Genomic DNA, 17,917 nt, shown 5'->3' on the forward strand with positions numbered 1-17,917 from the left:
CACTGCTATCCCTTCTCAAGGGTGATTAGGGATGAGAAACAAATGATTACCTACCCAGTGGTGCCCACAGCAGTGGTGGCACAGTGGTCAGCACTGCTGCTTCACAGCACCAAGAGCCCAGGTTCGATTCCCGGCTTGGGTCACTGTCTGTATGGAGTTTGCACGTTCTCCCCATATCTGCGTGGTTTTCCTCCGGATGCTCTAGTTTCCTCCCACAGATCAAAAGGGTTTTAAATGTCACTGGTATATATCTGTGAGTAAAATATACACACTATCCTGACATTTTAAGGTGAATGGAGAAATTTCCTATTGCGAGTGAGTCAGATTAGTGACAGGCACCCAGTTTACATCCTGCCTGATTTTACAGTCTGCAGGTACAAGTAATGTCATAGAGTCAAAGAGTCCGAGAGGTTTATAGCATGGAAACAGGCCCTTCAGACAAACTTGTCCATGCCGTCCTTTTTTTTAACCCCCAAGCTAGTTCCAATTGCCTGTGTTTGGCCCACATCCCTCAATATCCAACTTGCCCATGTAACTGCCACCTCTACTACTACCTCTTGTTCCAGACACTCACCACCCTCTGTGTGAAAAGATTGCCTGCCTGGACCCTTTTGTATCTCTCGCCTGTCACCTTAAACCCTCTAGTTTTAAACTCCCCTGCCTTTGGGAAAAGATATTGATTATCTGGCTGATCTATGCCCCTCATTATTTTATAGACTCTATAAGATACACCAGGATATAAAGCGGGTGCCTGTCACTAATCTGGCTCACTCTCAATGGGAAATCTCTCTATTCACCTTAAAATATCAGAATAACGTGTATATTTTACTCACAGATAGCACCAGTGACATTTAAAACACTTTTGATCCATTTCTCTAACATTTTGTTTATTCTTTTCATTTAAAGCTTATTATTGTTCATTTAAAGTTTATTATTGTCACAAGTAGGCTTACATTAACACTGTGGAGCCACAATTCTGCAAGAAGAAGATGAAGGGAAGAAAATTATTTGAAGAGTAAAGTCAAACAATATCAAAGCCAGCCACACACCTTGGGGAAGAAATTTCTCAGGCCTTCCCCTGAGCAACAGCCAGTAAGCTCTGGAGAAAAAGGAATCTGAAAATTCACCCCCGTAACCAAGGTTCCTTTGTTCAACAATTATAAGAACTAGGAGGAGGAGTCAGCAATTTAACCGCTCGAGCCTGCACCAACATTTAATACCATCCCCTTCATCATCTTGTACATCTCAATTAGATCCTGCCTTATTCTTCTAAATTCCAGGGAGAATAGGTCTGAACTGCCCAATGGCTCGTCATAAGTCAAACCCCTCATCTCTGGAACCAGTCTAGTCAACTTTCTCTGAGCTGCCTCCAATGCAACGACATCCCTCCTCAATTAAGTGTACCAAAACTGTACACAATACTCTAAGTGTGGTTTCACTAATACTTTGTAGAGTGGCAGCAACACTTCACTTCTTTCATATTCTATCCCTTCAGCAATAATTGCCAAGATTCCATTTACCTTCCTGATTATCTGCTGTACCTGCGGACCAGTTTTCTGAAGTTCATGCGCAAGGACATCCAGATCCCTATGTATCCACACGATGAAGCTTCCCTCGGTATTGATAATAATTTACCTTTGTATTTTTCCTAGCAAAATGGATAACCTCATATTCATCCAGTTTAAATTCCAACTGCTTAATATTGCCTCATTCACTTAACCTATCCTATCCATTTGTAAATTTCTTATTTCAGTTTGCAGGTAACTGTCCCACGTATTTTAGTGAGATTTATAGCTAAAAGATGATGTCATTGAGATTTTGCAGATTGACTGAAATCGATGGTTCAGGAAATTCGCTCACTGCAGCGAAATGTTCAGAAGTCAAGGAAATTTAATGCAGGAAATTAGAACCAAGAGGAAAAGTCATGGGGAAATTTCTCACCTTCGATTGAAATGAAGGGAACATCTCTGGGGAAATAATATCGAATGCTGACCCAGTTTATAGAAAAATTAGTCATTTGGTATCCAACAATAGTCAATTAATCACATAATTTGACAAGGTAAACCTATAGAGTCAAAGAGGTTTACAGCATGGAAAGAGACCCTTCAGCCCAACTTGTCCATGCTGCCCCTTTTTTTAACCACTAAGTTAGTCCCAATTGCCCGCATTTGGCACATATCCCTCTATATCTATCGCACCCATGTAACTGTCTAAACACTTTTTAAAAGACAAAATTGTACTCACCTCTACTACTACCTCTGGCAGCTTGTTCCAGACACTCGCCACCCTCTGTGTGAAAAAATTGCCCCTCTGGACACTTTTGTATCTCTCCCCCCTCACCTTAAACCTATGCCCTCTAGTTTTAGACTCCCCTACCTTTGGGAAAAGATATTGACTTTCGAGCTGATCTGTGCCCCTCATTATTTTATAGTCCTCTACAAGATCACCCCTCAGCCTCCTATGTTCCAGAGAAAAAAGTCCCAGTCTATCCAACCTCTCCTCATAACTCAATCCAAGTCCTGGTAGCATCCTAGTAAATCTTTTCTGCACTCTTTCTAGTTTAATAATATCCTTTCTATAATAGGGTGACCAGAACAGCACACAGTATTCCAAGTGTGGCCTTGTCAATGTCTTGTACAACTTCAACAAGACGTCCCAACTCCTGTATTAATGTTTTGACTGATGAAACGAAGCATGCCAAATGCTTTCTTCACCACTCTGTCCACCTGTGACTCCATTTTCAAGGAGCTATGAACATGTACCCCTAGATCTCTTTGTTCCATAACTCTCCCCAACGCACTACCATTAACTGAGTAAGTCCTGCCCTGGTTCAATCTACTGAAATGCATCACCTCGCATTTGTCTAAATTAAACTCCATCTGCCATTCATCAGCCCACTGGCCCAATTGATCAAGATCCCGTTGCAATTGCAGATAACATTTTTCACTGTCCACTTTGCCACCAATCTTAGTGTCATCTGCAAACTTACTAACCATGCCTCCTATATTCTCATCCAAATCATTAATATAAATGACAAATAACAGTGGACTCAGCACTGATCCCTGAGGCGCACCAGTGGTCACAGGCCTCTAGTTTGAAAAACAATTCTCTCCAACCACCCTTTGGCTTCTGTCAAGAGGCTAATTTTGTATCCATTTAGATACCTCACCCTGGATCCCGTGAGATTTAACCTTTTGCAAAAATCGACCATGCAGTACCTTGTCAAAGGCCTTGCTAAAGTCCATGTAGACAACATCAACAGCACAGCCCTCATATACCCTCTTGGTTACCCCTTCAAAAAACTCAATCAAATTTGTGAGACATGATTTTCCTCACAAAGCCGCGCTGACTGTCCCTAATCAGTACTTGCATCTCTAAATGTCTGTAGATCCTGTCTCTCAAAATACCTTCCAACAATTTACCCACCACAGATGTGAGGCTCACTGGCCTGTGGTTCCCAGGCTTTTCCCTGGCCTGTCGTGCTAGACCTGAAATCATTCCAAAGCCTGTTCTGTTTCGCCCCAATTTGCTGCATGTGACTTAACAAGGTAAAACTGGCAGACACACTCAAGTATGTGGCAGTCACATATTACGAAAACGATATCTGGGCACAGTAGCATTGAATGAGGGGTGATCTCATGGAGACTTATGAAATTCTAACAGGACTAGATGCAGGGTAGATGCAGGGAGGATGGTGTGCCAGGGGTCACAGTCTGAGGATTCAGGGTAGACCATTTAGGATATGTATGAGGAGACATTTCTTCACCCAAAGAGTGGTGAGCCTGTGGAATTCATTACCACAGGAAGTAGTTGATGCCAAAATATTGAATATATTCAAGAGTCAGCTGAATATATCACTTGGGGCGAACAGGATCAAGGGTTATGGGGACAAAGCAGGATTAGGCTATTGAGTTGGATGATCAGCCATGATCCTAGTTAATGGCAGAGCAGGCTCAAAGGGCCAAATGGCCTCCTCCTGATCTTGCCTTCTATATTTTTATGTTTCTTTGACTGATCGTATATGAGAGACAAGAGAGGAAGAATGAAAAGATAATGCAGCAGTAATCAGATTCTGTGTGAAATGGCAACCGTGCTGGAACATCAGGCAATGGATGCCTGATTTTTTCATAATTCTTTTTACTCATTTACATTTGGATTAGCATCCTTCCCCTCAGGACAGTCCTCAGGAGGAGCCGAGGAAGGCAAGTTCTTGGCATTGACTCCTATTTAATGAATCAGGAGAAACCACTTCTCCTGTCTGGGAAGCCTCGGAATGGGGGGCACAGTGTGAAAATTAGAGTCAGACCTTACAGGAATGAGAGTAAGAAGCATTCGCACACAGCAGCTGGTCAAAGTTTGGAACTTTCTTCTGCAAATGGAAATTGATTCAGGGTCAACTATTAATTTGAAATCAGATGTTGATAGATTTTTGCCAACCAAAGGTGTTAAGGGATGTGGGGAAAAGAGGAATCTGAGGAGATTAGGCCATGATTGAGCCATGATCCTGCTGAATGGTGGCCATAATGTGGAGATGCCAGTGTTGGCCTGGGATGGACAAAGTGAGAGGTCACATGACACCAGGTTATAGTCCAACAGGTTTATTTGGAATCACAGGCTTTCGTAACGCTACTCTTTCATCAGGATGAAGGAGCAGTGTTCTGAAAGCTCGTGATCCAAAAAAAAACCCATTGGACTAGAACCTGAAGTCATGTGACCTCTCACCTTGTTCATTGAATGGTGGAACAGAATGAAGGGGCTAAATAGCCTCCTCCTGCTCTCATGTTAATGGTGTGACAGTCCAGTCCAGGTTCAATCATTTTCCATTTGCACAGTTTGATTTGATTTGATTTGATTTATCATTGTCACATGTATTAATATAGAGTGAAAGGTATTGTTTCTTGCATGCTATACAGACAAAACATACCATTCACAGTAAGGAAAGGAGAGAGTGCAGAATGTAGTGTTACAACCATAGCTAGGATACAGAGAAAGATCAACTTAGTGCAAGGTAAGTCCATTCAAAAGTCTGACAGCAGCAGGGAAGAAGCTGTTCTTGAGTTGGTTTCTTTTTTATTCATTCGTGGGACATGGGCATCGCCGGCTGGCCAGCATTTATTGTCCATCCCTGGTTGCTCTTGAGAAGGTGATGGTGAGCTGCCTTGTTGAATCGCTGCAGTCGATGTTCTGTGGGTTGACCCACAATGCTGTTTGGGGGGGGCGGAATTCCAGGATTTTGACCCAGCGACTGTGAAGGAACGGTGATATATTTTTGAGTCAGGATGGTGCGTGGCTTGGAGGGGAACCCGCAGGTGTGGTGTTCCCATTTATCTGCTGCCCTTGTCCTTCTAGATGGAAGTGGTTGTGGGTTTGGAAGGTGCTGTCTAAGGATGTTTGGTGAATTGCTGCAGTGCATCTTGTAACTGGTACACACTGCTGTTACTGAACATTGGTGGTGGAGGGAATGGATGTTGGTATGTGTCCTCAGATTTTTGTATCTTGTTCCTGATGGAGGAAGGTGGAAGAGAGTATGTCTGGGATGCGTGGGGTCTTTGGATTATGCTGGCTGCTTTTCTGAGGCAGCGGGAAGTGCAGATGGAGTCAATAGATGGGAGGTTAGTTTACATGATGGATTGGGCTTTGTTCATGGCTCTTTGTAGTTCCTTGTGGTCTTAGGCAGAGCAGGAGCCCATACCAAGCTGTGATGCAACCAGAAAGAATGCTTTCTATGGTGCATCTGTAAAAGTTGGTGAGAGTCGTAGCTGACATGCCAAATTTCCTTAGTCTTTTGAGAAAGTAGAGGCGTTGGTGGACTTTCTCAACTATAACAGTCCAAGCACTAGATGTTTTGCCAGCTTTCACACATTTGAATTGTTAAATTTGTTGCATCTTTGTGATTGGAAGACTGAGTCATTTTGACTAATTGCTCAAATACTGATGCATATGCACCATAAATCTGTCTACCAAGCTAACCCACTGTTTCTCTCTATTCCAGGCACATTCCTTCTTTTTTAAAGCCACACTATCTCTTGATGCCTCAGTGCACATATTGGATTCTGCAGCAATTGATTCCTTATCACTCAGACAATGATGCATCGCCTGCTGGGATCAGAAGCAATTTCTTCCCAAAACCAATTACAAACTGTCTTAGTTTGAAGAGTTTGCAGTTCTGCAGTGTTAAACGACTTTCAGGTATTGTAATTTCTCACTTGTGACAGGAACATAGGCAGTGCGAGAGCTGAACGGCCCATATTGATTGTGGAAAGTCTCCATCTGACGCTCCTGCTATATTACGGATGGTGATTCAAGATGGTGGGGTGGGGGAGGGTGCTGTTCGTGGGGTGGCGTTAAGAGGGAGATCGACCCTCCCCTGTCTGAGCATCTGTCATTCAGGAACCTCTGAATAAAACCCTTGGATTCACCTTTTAGTGCAGTGGATCTGAGTCAATGGAGCTCTCTATCTATGCTCTGGATCCAGGGGAAGAATCAAACTGGGGAACCAGAAGGAGGAGGGATGGACTTAAATACATTAATGTTTCTCCATCCACTTGTCTGTTAGAAATATGCCCCTCCCATCCCTGAGTCTGGTATAAAAGCAGCTACACCACAGTTTTTGCTGTTAGTTACTGGCTGTATGGTTGCATTTGCTGAATTTCCTTGCATCCACCATTGGGTCTAAGCTTTCTCCTGCAGTCCTACAGCTCTCTCAATACTGGAGGAAGAAGGGGATTGAATTGTATTTAAAGGGTAACTCGACAGGACTGAAAAGTGAGTACCATTTTAGGTTTATTTTGATGTATTTTTTGCCTCAGTGTGAAAGAGAGTTCCCCCTTCTGTCTTGGTTTTCCTGTCTATGGAGGGTTTTCCTTCCCAGAAAAGCTGCTATGAGGCAGATTGGGTGGGATTGAACATCTTCCGCACGTGCTCAGGGTGAGATAATCGGTCCTCGATGATATTATTGTGTTAAAAATGTGGGGGGAAATATTAGAATTGAACCGTCGAGGCTTTTGATAGCTTTCAGCTGATTGAACTGAAATGAAGTGGTATTCAGGTCGAGCTAGTTCAGGATCCAAAGGTTTGAAAGACTTTCCTGGCAAATTGTGGTTCATTCCTTGCATCGAGAAGTCTGGGTGGGTTAAGCCTCGTGTCTTGTGCGCTTTAAGCAAGTGTAAAAACAGCTCCTGGCCGCGCCCGTAGCCCTTTCCAATCTCGTGCTTGTGTCGCACTGCACTGAAGGAAGTTGAGTCTCGACAGTAAATGTTTTTGACAGAGAAATAGTCCCCCACATTGAGTCGACGAGGGAAAATGCAGCATAGTTTGATTTTTCAAAGGAGAGGTGTCTGTACAGAGGGAGAAAAGTCTGAGTTTGAAACTTAATTTTAAGAGCAAAAAGAAATCTCTTCATCCAGTTGTTCTTTAGACAGGGAGGCCAAAGTGATCACTTTCTAAATAAATGAACTGTAAACGGTAATTTTTTTATTGATGTTCACCGGTGATTTTTAGTTTCAAAAGAGAAAAGTGAAGCTTTTGTTTAAGATAACGAGGCAGGGTTTGTTTTTAGATAAATGTACCTATCCAAGCAGCTTCCTTTTCAGGGAGAAATTCACTCACAAAACTTTGTTTCCAAGAGTGATTTAAACGAATTAATCTACATTCAGTTACTACGTGAGATGTTTTTTAAAAGTAAAATCCTTAATTCAGAGCTTTATTCTACATAAGAGAGAGAGAGAGACAAGGAGGCACAGAGAGGAAAGAAATATGTCTGACCATTAAAGTTTTGTTCTAATGAAAGGGAAATATGAATGCCATCTTCATCTGAAGGTCAAAAGCAACCCACAGTTTTATTTTGGAAAGAAATATCACTGATTGCTGGTAATGAGTTAGAAAGGCCCTATTTATAAGAAAATTTGCTGTCTGTGAGGGTCAACAAACCCCTCAAATTGTTACAAATTAGACAAATCTGGAAATCTGGGCGTGGCAAGCTTTTCGACAGAGAAATCTACCTCCTGATTGCTGCTTTCTCAATTCAAAAATCAGAGTCCTGCTTTTTTATCAAGAAATCTACGGGCAAGTTTTATTGTGACAAAAATTGAGGCTTTTGTTTAAGATGAAGGGTGAGCTTTGTGATTATATACAGGGAACAGATTCAACTACTAGCAATTAGAGGAAGGGTGAGTATAAAAGGAGTAAGAGTGAGGTGGGGGGGGGAGTGAGGGAAAGGAGGAGAGGCAGAAGGGAACTGGAGAAGGAGGCAAAGGGAAAGAGTTTAGGAAGAGGGGAGTCAATGAGATAGAGAGGGAGATGGAGAGAGGGAAGGGAATAGAGAGGGAGATGGGCTTGGGTAAGGATGGAGGAAGGGGAGAGAGGGCTGAGTGAGAGGGAGTTAAAGAGGGTGAGGGTGAGGGGGAAGAGGAGAGGGAGAGGAAAAAGGAGGAGGGAGAGGTAGGGACAAGAAAAGAGGGAAGGAGAGAGCACGGGAGGAGATAAGAAGGGCAGAAGGATAGCAAGGGTGTGAAGGGGAGAGGGCAGGATGGAGAGGGAAAAGGAGGGGGTGGGGGAGTGAGAGGAATCAAGGAGAGGTAAAAAGGGGGAGAGATGGGGATGGGTGACGGGGAGAGATGAATTGAAAGGGAGGGATGAAGAAGAGAGAGGAAGGATTAACCTGATTAAATGGCTCAGAATTCACAAACTCTCAAGTATATCTGAGATTAAATTAAAATACTTTCAAACCTGTGGACAGTAATCAGAATCACTCTGAGAACAATTGTGATCAGAATTTGTTTCCAATTGTGTTATTTTTCTGTAATTCATACTATATTGGACAAGCTACTTTTGTTAATGGAGGATTGAAAAGCCTGCAGTTTAATTTACAGAGCACATTGTGTGTGTTGTTGGAGAGTCAGAGAGGCTGGTGGTGTGTTGTATTGCAGGAGAGCTTCACTGGGTGTGGGTCCTCCACTGAGACTCTCATGTGATACCCCATACTAGTGGTGAGTTTCAGTACTGCGCCCCTGACGACGATACATTTTGAGCTACAATATACTGTGAATTTATTTATTCTGAATTATATCATTAAAGGACGAGTTTTGCATTATTGAGTCACATTCTCTGAAATTTTTCATGCTAAGGAGAAACCTTTGATCTCTCGTGTGGGCTAAAAGGTGGTTTAATGTGATTTTAGACTGTGTCTTGCTCGAACATTCTGTTTCCCTCCAGAATATTTCCTGGTCATGTGCACACAGCCACCTCCCACACTCACCGGGAAACTGGAATCAGACTAGTGGAAAGATGAGGGAAGACAGCAAAGATTTACCAGGCTGATTCCTGGCAATGGCAAGTCTGTCACGTGAGGAGACACTATATCAGTGAGGATTATAATCACTGGAGTTTAGAAGAGTGAGAAGGGATCTCAGAGAAACTTATAAATTCTAACAGGGTTAGACAGTAGATTCAGAAAGAATGTTCCCCATGGTGGGAGAATCCAGATCTAGGGGTCATAGTTTGAGGATAAGGGATGAACCTTTTAGGACTGAGGTGAGGAGATATTTCTTCACCCAGGGAGTGGTGAATGTGTGGAATTCATTACCACAGAATGCATTAGAGGCCAAAACATTGCCTGATTTCAAGAAGAACTTAGATATAGTTCTTGGCGCCATTCGTTCCTGATTATTTCAGTTCACACCAGGGGTGTGTTGGAATAACCACATCCCAACAATTAAGAAGAATCAGAAAAGGAGATCACACTCTCACTCTGCTCTGTAGATTTGAGTTTGAGTTGCAGCCTGGGGAGATGACAGAAACAACAGCTGCTTAAGATTAATTTGTTCAACAAGGTATTATTCCTATAAATTTTGAATTGGTGATTTCTACACTATAAGCTACAGTGCTCATTAAAAATATTGGCCTCATGGGCAGTGAAATTAAAATTTCTACCTCTGAGTGTTAAAATTGCAGCACAGGAACAGGCCCTTCGGTCCTCCAAGCCTGCACCAACCATACTGCCCAACTGAACTAAAACCTCCTACCCTTCCAGGGACCATATCCCTCTGTTAGCATCTCATTCATGTATTTGTCAAGATGCTCCTTAAAAGTCACTATCATGTCTGCTTCCACTACATTCCCCAGCAGCGAGTTCCAGGCACCCACCGCCTTCTGTGTAAAAAAAAAAAAAATTGCATTGTACATCTCCTTTAAACCTTGCCCCTCGCACCTTTAACCTGTGCCCCCCTAGTAATTGACTCTTCCACTCTGGGGGGAAAAAGCTTCTGACTATCCACTCTGTCCATGCCTCTCATAATCTTGTAGACTTCTATCAGGTCTCCCCTCAACCTCCATTGCTCCAGTGAGAATAAACTGAGAACAAAAGATACAATTCTGACTGGCTCCTTTGAGCATTATTCTCATTTTAAATAGCTAAATATGTTATTGTGTATTTCCCCCCCCACTCCCAATGTTACAGAACCATTCTCCCAGGTATAACATGAGTTAAATTTGAGCAGAAATGCTCCCTCTGTTACTGCTGAATAAGATGCATTGACCCCACTCAGAAGGTTGCCTCCTACTGTTGGGGTGGGAAATGGGCAGGATTTTCCAGCCACACTTATACCACCCAAGGTAAACGGATTTTTCCATGGTCCGCCCCTCACCTGCTACGATTCCTGTGGTGGGTGGAATGGGAAAATTTGCCCCATTATCTTCAAGCCCAGACATACCTGTGGTCCTTGCGATTGTGATGGTCCAGCAAGTGCCTACCGGAGTGAATTTGGAGTCAGATGGCTCTGGATTGAGCTCCCATTGCAGATTCTCTTGGTGAATCTTTGACCCAGCCTCACTGAAATGACAGAATGGTCATGCATCATCAGTGCTGATTGGATGACTGATCGAGGTGAATTATGGGTGCTGAAGAAATGAGCCAATAAAAGGAGACCTGATGTGTAATGTGCGTCAGTTAAATCTCCAGTAATTAGCCGAAAAGAGAAGTGATGGGACGATGCTGAGGGAAGGACGATGAATAATTATCAGCTGAGGAACTGCCTTCATGGAATTTTGAACAACTTACCATTTTTTTCCCAAAAGATCAAGGAAACTTTAAATACAAAATGCATTTCTTCCTCATTTTGGTGAGATTTTCTATGTCTGATTGGAAAAGATACCGATTGTTAGGAGAAAATAATTTGATTTGAGTCTGGACAATAATTCTTGGTAATGTTGAATTCAGCAGAGCTGACAGAAAATAATTTAATTGATCACTCAATCTTTAAAAAATTCCCATTTTATATTTGTGTGATTTTGCAGAGCAGCCATGACTACGCTCAATTCTGAATTGTACGAGAAGAAGTTCAAAGATGTCACCTTGCCCCATTTTGTGAGTGGGATGTCTTCCATCTTGTCCTTTGCTAACTCTGTCGTCACCTTTGGTGACAAGGATCTGGAGGAGACGGAATGCAGGAAGGTGAAGACGGATGTTAACTTGGCCTATGAGGAGATTAGCAGGGCTGACAAGGAAGCCAAAGATTTGATTGATTTGCTGACAGCCGAGACACTGCAGCTGACGGAGGATTTTGACAAAGCGCAGAGGAACAGGAAGGACCTGGAGGAAAGCCTGTGGATCAAAAAGGACGAACTGATCACCTTGGAGAGTGACAGATACCAGGTCAACGATCAACTCCAAGCTGCCAGGTCAACCCTGCAACACCTGGAGAATTCCCTGAGCACGGCAGAGGCCAGGAAAGGAGAGAAAATCACTGGAAGGGATGTTGGAATTGGTTTAATGCTTCTTGTTCCTTGTGTTGGTAAGAGGTGCTCAAAGTAATATTCAAGGTCATTAGATGTAAACAGATCAATAAGGCAAACATTGAGGGAATAGCAAGATTCCAAATAGGCAGTGTGTAGTGACGTCAAAGGTTAAGAGTCATAAATAGACTAATTTCACACAGTGGGACATCACATATCTCTGAAGGTTTAGGTCCAGGAAGATTAAAAAGATAAAGAAGGGTTACTAGGCTTGCACAGAACACACTCAATCTTTGGATTAGATTCTAAGCTGAACCCCATCTGCCCACTCAGGTGGATGCAAATGATTTGTATTTAGAAGCAGAGCAGGCTCCTCTCTTGTCAAGGATTCTTTGGCAGCGCCTTGCAAACTGACAATCTTGACTGTCTAGAAGAGCAAGGATGGCAAACCTCCCATCACTTCCATACACCTCGTCACCTGCAGTACTGAGGAAGTGCCACATCCTCCGGCTTACTGTCCTGTGGGTGTGACATGAATCTGTTGGTTCTGGGGCAATTTTAATGGCCCAACTCAATCCATGAATAAAGGACATGCTGGGTAAGACTTGGGGAATGTAGAAGAATTCAAACAAGGACATTCTTTATTCTCTACCCTTTGAGATATCCAGCACAGACTGTGAGCTGCTGAACAATGACCAGGAGTAGGAGTCACGATTGACTCTGGTGCCCAGTTCACACAGTCTGAAAAGGCTGATCCTGATGGTTTTGTCAATTCTAAAGTCTATCAGTAGCTTAGCCTGGGGATTGATTCTAGAACCTCCGGTTTGTGTACCTCAATCCTACATCAGGTGTGAATCATTTGAGAGGTGTTCACACAACAGATTTCACTAACTTTCCCATAACTGGCTTCCCCGATATTCACACAACAGGTTCTCATGTTCATTTTTAGTAATAGTTTTACTGTCATGGAAGCTCCCCTTCACCACTGATAGATCTGTTGGACAGATCTGACCCAGTGCTTTAGGCAGGGACATGATCCCTGATTACACACACTACAGACCAAATACCCTTTAACATGGAGAAGGCAGGAAGAGAATGCATGGTCTGATGTGACTAATCAGTCACTGGTCAATCACTATGCAGAACTTAGCAATAACCTCAAGAAAATTTTGAAAAGTTCAGTCCAAAGACAAAAAGCCCCGACTTTAGACTTATAGCTTATTTCCCCGAGATTTGAAAAGAGGAACAAGAGAGATTGAGTTCATCATTAGTCAGAATAGCACTTGACAAAACCGTCACATTCATTCTCACAGTCTACTGTTACTAAGTTAATTTACATCCCTCCTCCGACACCCCCCCCCCCCCCCCCCGAGTCAAAATCTGAGAAATTACAGCCTATATTTAGAAGACACAACGTTAAAAATTTTATTTCTCTAATTCGCTTCACAATTATAAATGATCTTTATTTTCATCTTCCAGGAATTCCAATGACCATTGACTACAACAAGGAACTAAATAACACAAAAAGGCTGGTGAAGACAGTGGAGAGTGAGTTGCATCATCTCCGCGCTCTCGTCAAGGAGAATGAAGAGAAAATGAATAATTGCAACAAGCAGATACCAGAGAAAAGTAAAGAAATTGAGAGATTGAAGGAGAGTCTGTCTCGGAAAGAAAGAGAAGTGGAAAAGATGCGGAGTGCGTGTGGGCTCTTGGCCGATATCAAACTCAAACTGAAGGATTGCTACAGCTACTTGTTAACTCTGCACGGAACTGTGGAAACTCTGTACAACTCCTGTAGCAACTTATATAGCTTGGATCCAATCATGCCGATCATAGAGGAACTATTTAAAAACGTACAACAGCAGAATTCCCGCAATGAGATCCTGGTCTACGATGAAAATGTGCAGAAAATGATCAAAGATTTGAGAATGATTCAGTACCAGATGAACATGAAATAGGCAATGACTCTCCCTATAGCAAGTAGACAGGGGCTATCTCTCACTTACTGAATAAATGGGCATGGAATTAAAAAAGGGGAGATGAGGAGAAATGTTTTTATTCAGTGAATTGTTCATGATCTGGCGTGTATCGTGTGAAAGGGTGGTGGAAGTAAATGTGTCACTTGCAAAGGGGAATTGGATAAATACTTCTAAAGGAACACTTTCCAAGGTTATGGAAAAGAGCAGGGGAATAGGATTAAATGGATACGTCTTTCAAAGAACCTCATTTGTGTTCTCAATGAATGGCCTCATTTTGTGTTCAAAATTCCATGATTCAGTGAAATCTAATCATTGTAATCAGTGAGGGGGGTGATGCTTTTTTTTTACTCATTTGTGGGACATGCGCTGGCCAGCATTTATTGCCCATCCCCAGCTGCCCTTGAACTGAGTGGTTTGCTGGGCCATTTCAGAGGGCAGTTGGAGTCACATGTAGGTCAGACCTGGTAAGGGCATTAGATTTCCTTCCCTAAAGGATATGAGTGAACCAGATAGGTTTTTCTGACAATTGACAATGGTTTCATGGTAATCAGTAGGTTCTTAATTCCAGATATTTTTTAATTGAATTCAAATTCCACCATATGCCATGGTGGGATTTGAACCCGGGTCCCTAGAACATCAGCTGAGTTTCTGAATTAATAGCCCTGTGATAATATCACTAGGCCAACGTCTTGCCTATATAATGTTTAAATTACCTACTGGGGCCAAAAATCTTTGGGTGCAATGGTACTTCCTGATATTATAAACATTCAAGTCTTCAATTTGAGTAGTTACAGATGCACCACATAATGCAGCCCATTCGTACAAGGATGAAGTTTCCTGGACAACATTCAGCTGGTGGGAATTGGCTAGGGTGTGGGTATCGTACCCAGTTTTAGGGCATGAAGTAACTTGCTGTTGACACATGAGTCTGCTGAATTCACTGTGCATCAATTATAGCTCTGACTCTGCCTGAATACTTACACCCTCACCATCACACCACAGCAGAACAAATTGCCAAGTGTGGGAGTGCCAAGGTTATGGAGCTGAGCAGAAATCAGTCCAGACCCAATTCTGGCAAATTATAAAGATGAACGGAACAGTTTTGTGACAGGTGTCAGAATGAAAGTGAAGGTGAATAGTCCTGGCTTGTTACTTGCTGAAGTGCTTCAGGAAACAGAAGGTGCCAGTCCTGTCTTCTCAGCTCCGCCCAATAATCCAAACCCCCTAATGCCACCAGAGCAACTGGGCGGAGGCAAGAACTGCAGCAGCATCCATATCTTAAGAGCAGTTTGGAAATACTAGAACGTGATGAGATGGCCATTCAGGCCCTCAATCCTGTTCCTCTGCTAATCAGATTCCTGAGGCTGATCTCGATCTGAACCTATTTATCTGCTTTTTTCCCATCTCCCTTAATTCCCTGACCCAGAAATGTCAATATTGGTGCTGAAACTTCCAGAATCCACACCTTGTGTGTTCCATATTCCCACTGTCCTTTGGAGAAGTGATTCCTGATTTTACTCCTGAATTTTTGAATTTCCCGATTCTCAATTTTCCCACCAGCTAAGATAGTTTCTCTCTTCCTGCCCAATCAAAACACCTCAACTTTTCACTCAATGAAATGCAAATCTTGGTTAATGCAGCATGTATTCTTAATTTAAATCTTTTCATCCTGGATCATTCTGATGAATCTGCTGAACCCCCTCCAAGATCGATATATCCTTCCTGAATCACAGTACACAGGAGTACTCAGGGGAGGCAATCTGGACTTGTAATCCAGAGACCCGGGGTAATGATCTGGGGACCTCGGGTTCGAATCCCGACATGGCATATGGTGAAGTTTGAATTCAATAAAAATCTGGAATCAAAAGGCGAATGATGACCATGAAACATTGTCATTAAAAACTGATCTGGTTCAATAACGTCCCTTAGAGAAGAAGATCTGCTGTCTTTGCCTTGTCTGTCCTACACGATAATCCAGATCGACTGCAGTGTGGTTGACTCTGAAGTGGCCTTAGGATGGGCGATAAATGTGGGCCCAGCCAAAGGTGCCCACATCCCATGAATGAATAAAACAAAGGAGTGGCTGGGATCTGACCAAAGATTATTATATCCACAGATAATTTCAAACAAACCCTGAGAGAAACTGTGCTAATCCCACTTGATATTCCAGGCTGAAAATGGACCAGTGCTAAGGGAAAGTTTAGGAAGTTGAAGTGGGCTCAAAGCTATAAGCTTTCCCTGTGTGTTCTTTACAAGGACATGTTGGAACGTTGTCCAATCTGGTGAGAGGTGGGGGATTGGAGTGGGGGTGGACATGGAGAGGAGGGTGGTGAGGGAGGTAAATGTAGCAGGAACAAGAGATGCTCACAATGACTCATGGGAACTTGTCAAGAATCAAAAGACTTAATTTTTCTCCAGTGAGTTTTGATCATCCTCCCACATTCATAAACTCTTGTGGAGTCGCTAATGATTGGTCAAATACCAATTTGACGAAAGGTTTGCCAGACACAATTAGATGAACCACTGGCAATTAACTGGCAGCTAGAAATTAAATTAATGGAAAATCAAACCAGTTAACCACACCCCTTGATTGTTGCGAAACAGCTTCCTTTTTTACTCTTGAACAATTTTGATATTAATCTCACCGATCGAGCCAATTCTTTTCACTGCTTTAGATGGTTCATTTTCAAAGTAAACATTGCTTTTGGTGACTGAGATTCTCCCGCTGTAAATCTGAATGAATATAGTTGAGAAAATTAATAGTTTTTTTGGATTATCCTAATTGTCTGTAACTATTGGATTGTGCCCTGGAGACATGCAGCGAAGCCCTAGGCCAGGGGACAGTGCGTTGAGGAGAGAGTGGAGAATGTAGATTACTGCCAATTTCAAAGGAGCAGGAATACCTGCCCTGCTCCTCAACAATCACCAGTAAAGAAAGGGATTAGCTGGCCACTTATCTCCTTACCGTCTGTGGGAGCTTTCTGTGCTCATTGATGCTGCATTTCCCTAGTGTATAACAGGTGACCACAACAAAAAAGGTACCTTGTTGGCACTGAGTCATCCTGAGGAAATGAAAGGTGCTATAGTAGTGCAAGTTCATTGCTTTAGGGCAAAGAGTGGGGCATTGGGAGCATAGTGCTGAGGAATGACTAGTTCCAGGCCCTGACCCTGGGAGGGGCAGAAGGTGTGGACACAATGAGGAACAGGTCCTATTTGGAAGAATTGTAACATTGAATTTCTGTTCTTTCTTTGCTCAGCCATTCTTGAAGCAGCCTGTGTGTTTTAAGATCTGGAGTTCCTGTCTCTCTGCCTTGCCACCTCTTCCTCTTCCTTTAAGATGTTTCCTAAAACCTCTCTCTTCAACTCAGATTATTCATCTTCCTGATGATGTCTAATTTTGTTTGATAATGTTGCTGGAAAGCATTTTGGGATGTGTTTATTGTGTTAAAGGAGTTATTAAATGAACATTTTTATTTCACTTATTCAATGCTATTGTTCATTAAAGGTACGCTTGTTGAAAAGGAAGCTGATTGGAAGTTGCTTTTTCAGTTACCTCTTATGACTTAATACTATGAGAATGATTTATGTTAACGTTTTGGAATTATGATGGCCAAATATTGCTGTTGAAATGCTTTGATTGAGTGGAATCAGTTTACACAGCCATTAGCTTTGAAACCGAGATAGTAAAATAATTATATTTTCATTGCAAAGCCCAGTCTGTCTCCAGGAACATTCTTTGCTTCCTGGCTTGTCTGAACAGATCTATATTTTTGTGAATAGATTGATTTATATAATTGAAGACTGGTGAAAAAGCGTTGTCTAGAGAATTCCAACCTTTGTGAATTGATGCCAGTTCCCTAGAGCCAGTAAAGGGCACGGGTAGTGAGGAGAGAAAGGAGAGCTTGGCAGGGATTTGGCCTCAGTGTCTCAGTGAAGATCATTCCTACTGGTCGTAGGCCCATAAGCCAAAAGGTTGCCACTCCAAATCTTCACCAAGGCAAAGTGGGAAACTGAACTTGATAAATGTGGTAATCTGTGGGGCTGGCACCAGGAAACGGAACATCAAAACTTGCAGATTGTTGTAGAAACCTAACTGTCCTCCAGGGAAACAACAGCATGAGGCCTGCCTGTGATTTCAGTCCCATGCTGTATGACTGATGATTAATATTCTTGGGACAATGAGAGATGGGCACTGCCAACATTTAAAG

At 42.6% G+C, this 17,917-nt stretch overlaps 1 protein-coding gene across 1 annotated transcript in view; it reads left to right on the forward strand.

Annotated features, from left to right (window-relative positions):
- Nucleotides 1–6,633: 6,633 nt before the first annotated feature.
- Nucleotides 6,634–17,917, forward strand: part of LOC145351187 (uncharacterized) — an 11,410-nt gene continuing 126 nt past the window's right edge. Inside the window, exons 1-3 of the mRNA XM_080200867.1 lie at nucleotides 6,634–6,765; nucleotides 11,293–11,789; nucleotides 13,210–17,917. The exon at nucleotides 13,210–17,917 is cut by the window's right edge and continues 126 nt beyond it. Of these exons, the coding sequence (XP_080056993.1) occupies nucleotides 11,300–11,789; nucleotides 13,210–13,688 (969 nt within the window). The 5' untranslated portion in view covers nucleotides 6,634–6,765; nucleotides 11,293–11,299 and the 3' untranslated portion in view covers nucleotides 13,689–17,917. The remainder of the gene's footprint in view (nucleotides 6,766–11,292; nucleotides 11,790–13,209) is intronic.

Source organism: Carcharhinus amblyrhynchos, chromosome 12, assembly GCF_965287045.1.
Source record: "Carcharhinus amblyrhynchos chromosome 12, sCarAmb.v2.hapA, whole genome shotgun sequence".
Taxonomy (NCBI): Eukaryota; Metazoa; Chordata; class Chondrichthyes; order Carcharhiniformes; family Carcharhinidae; genus Carcharhinus; species Carcharhinus amblyrhynchos.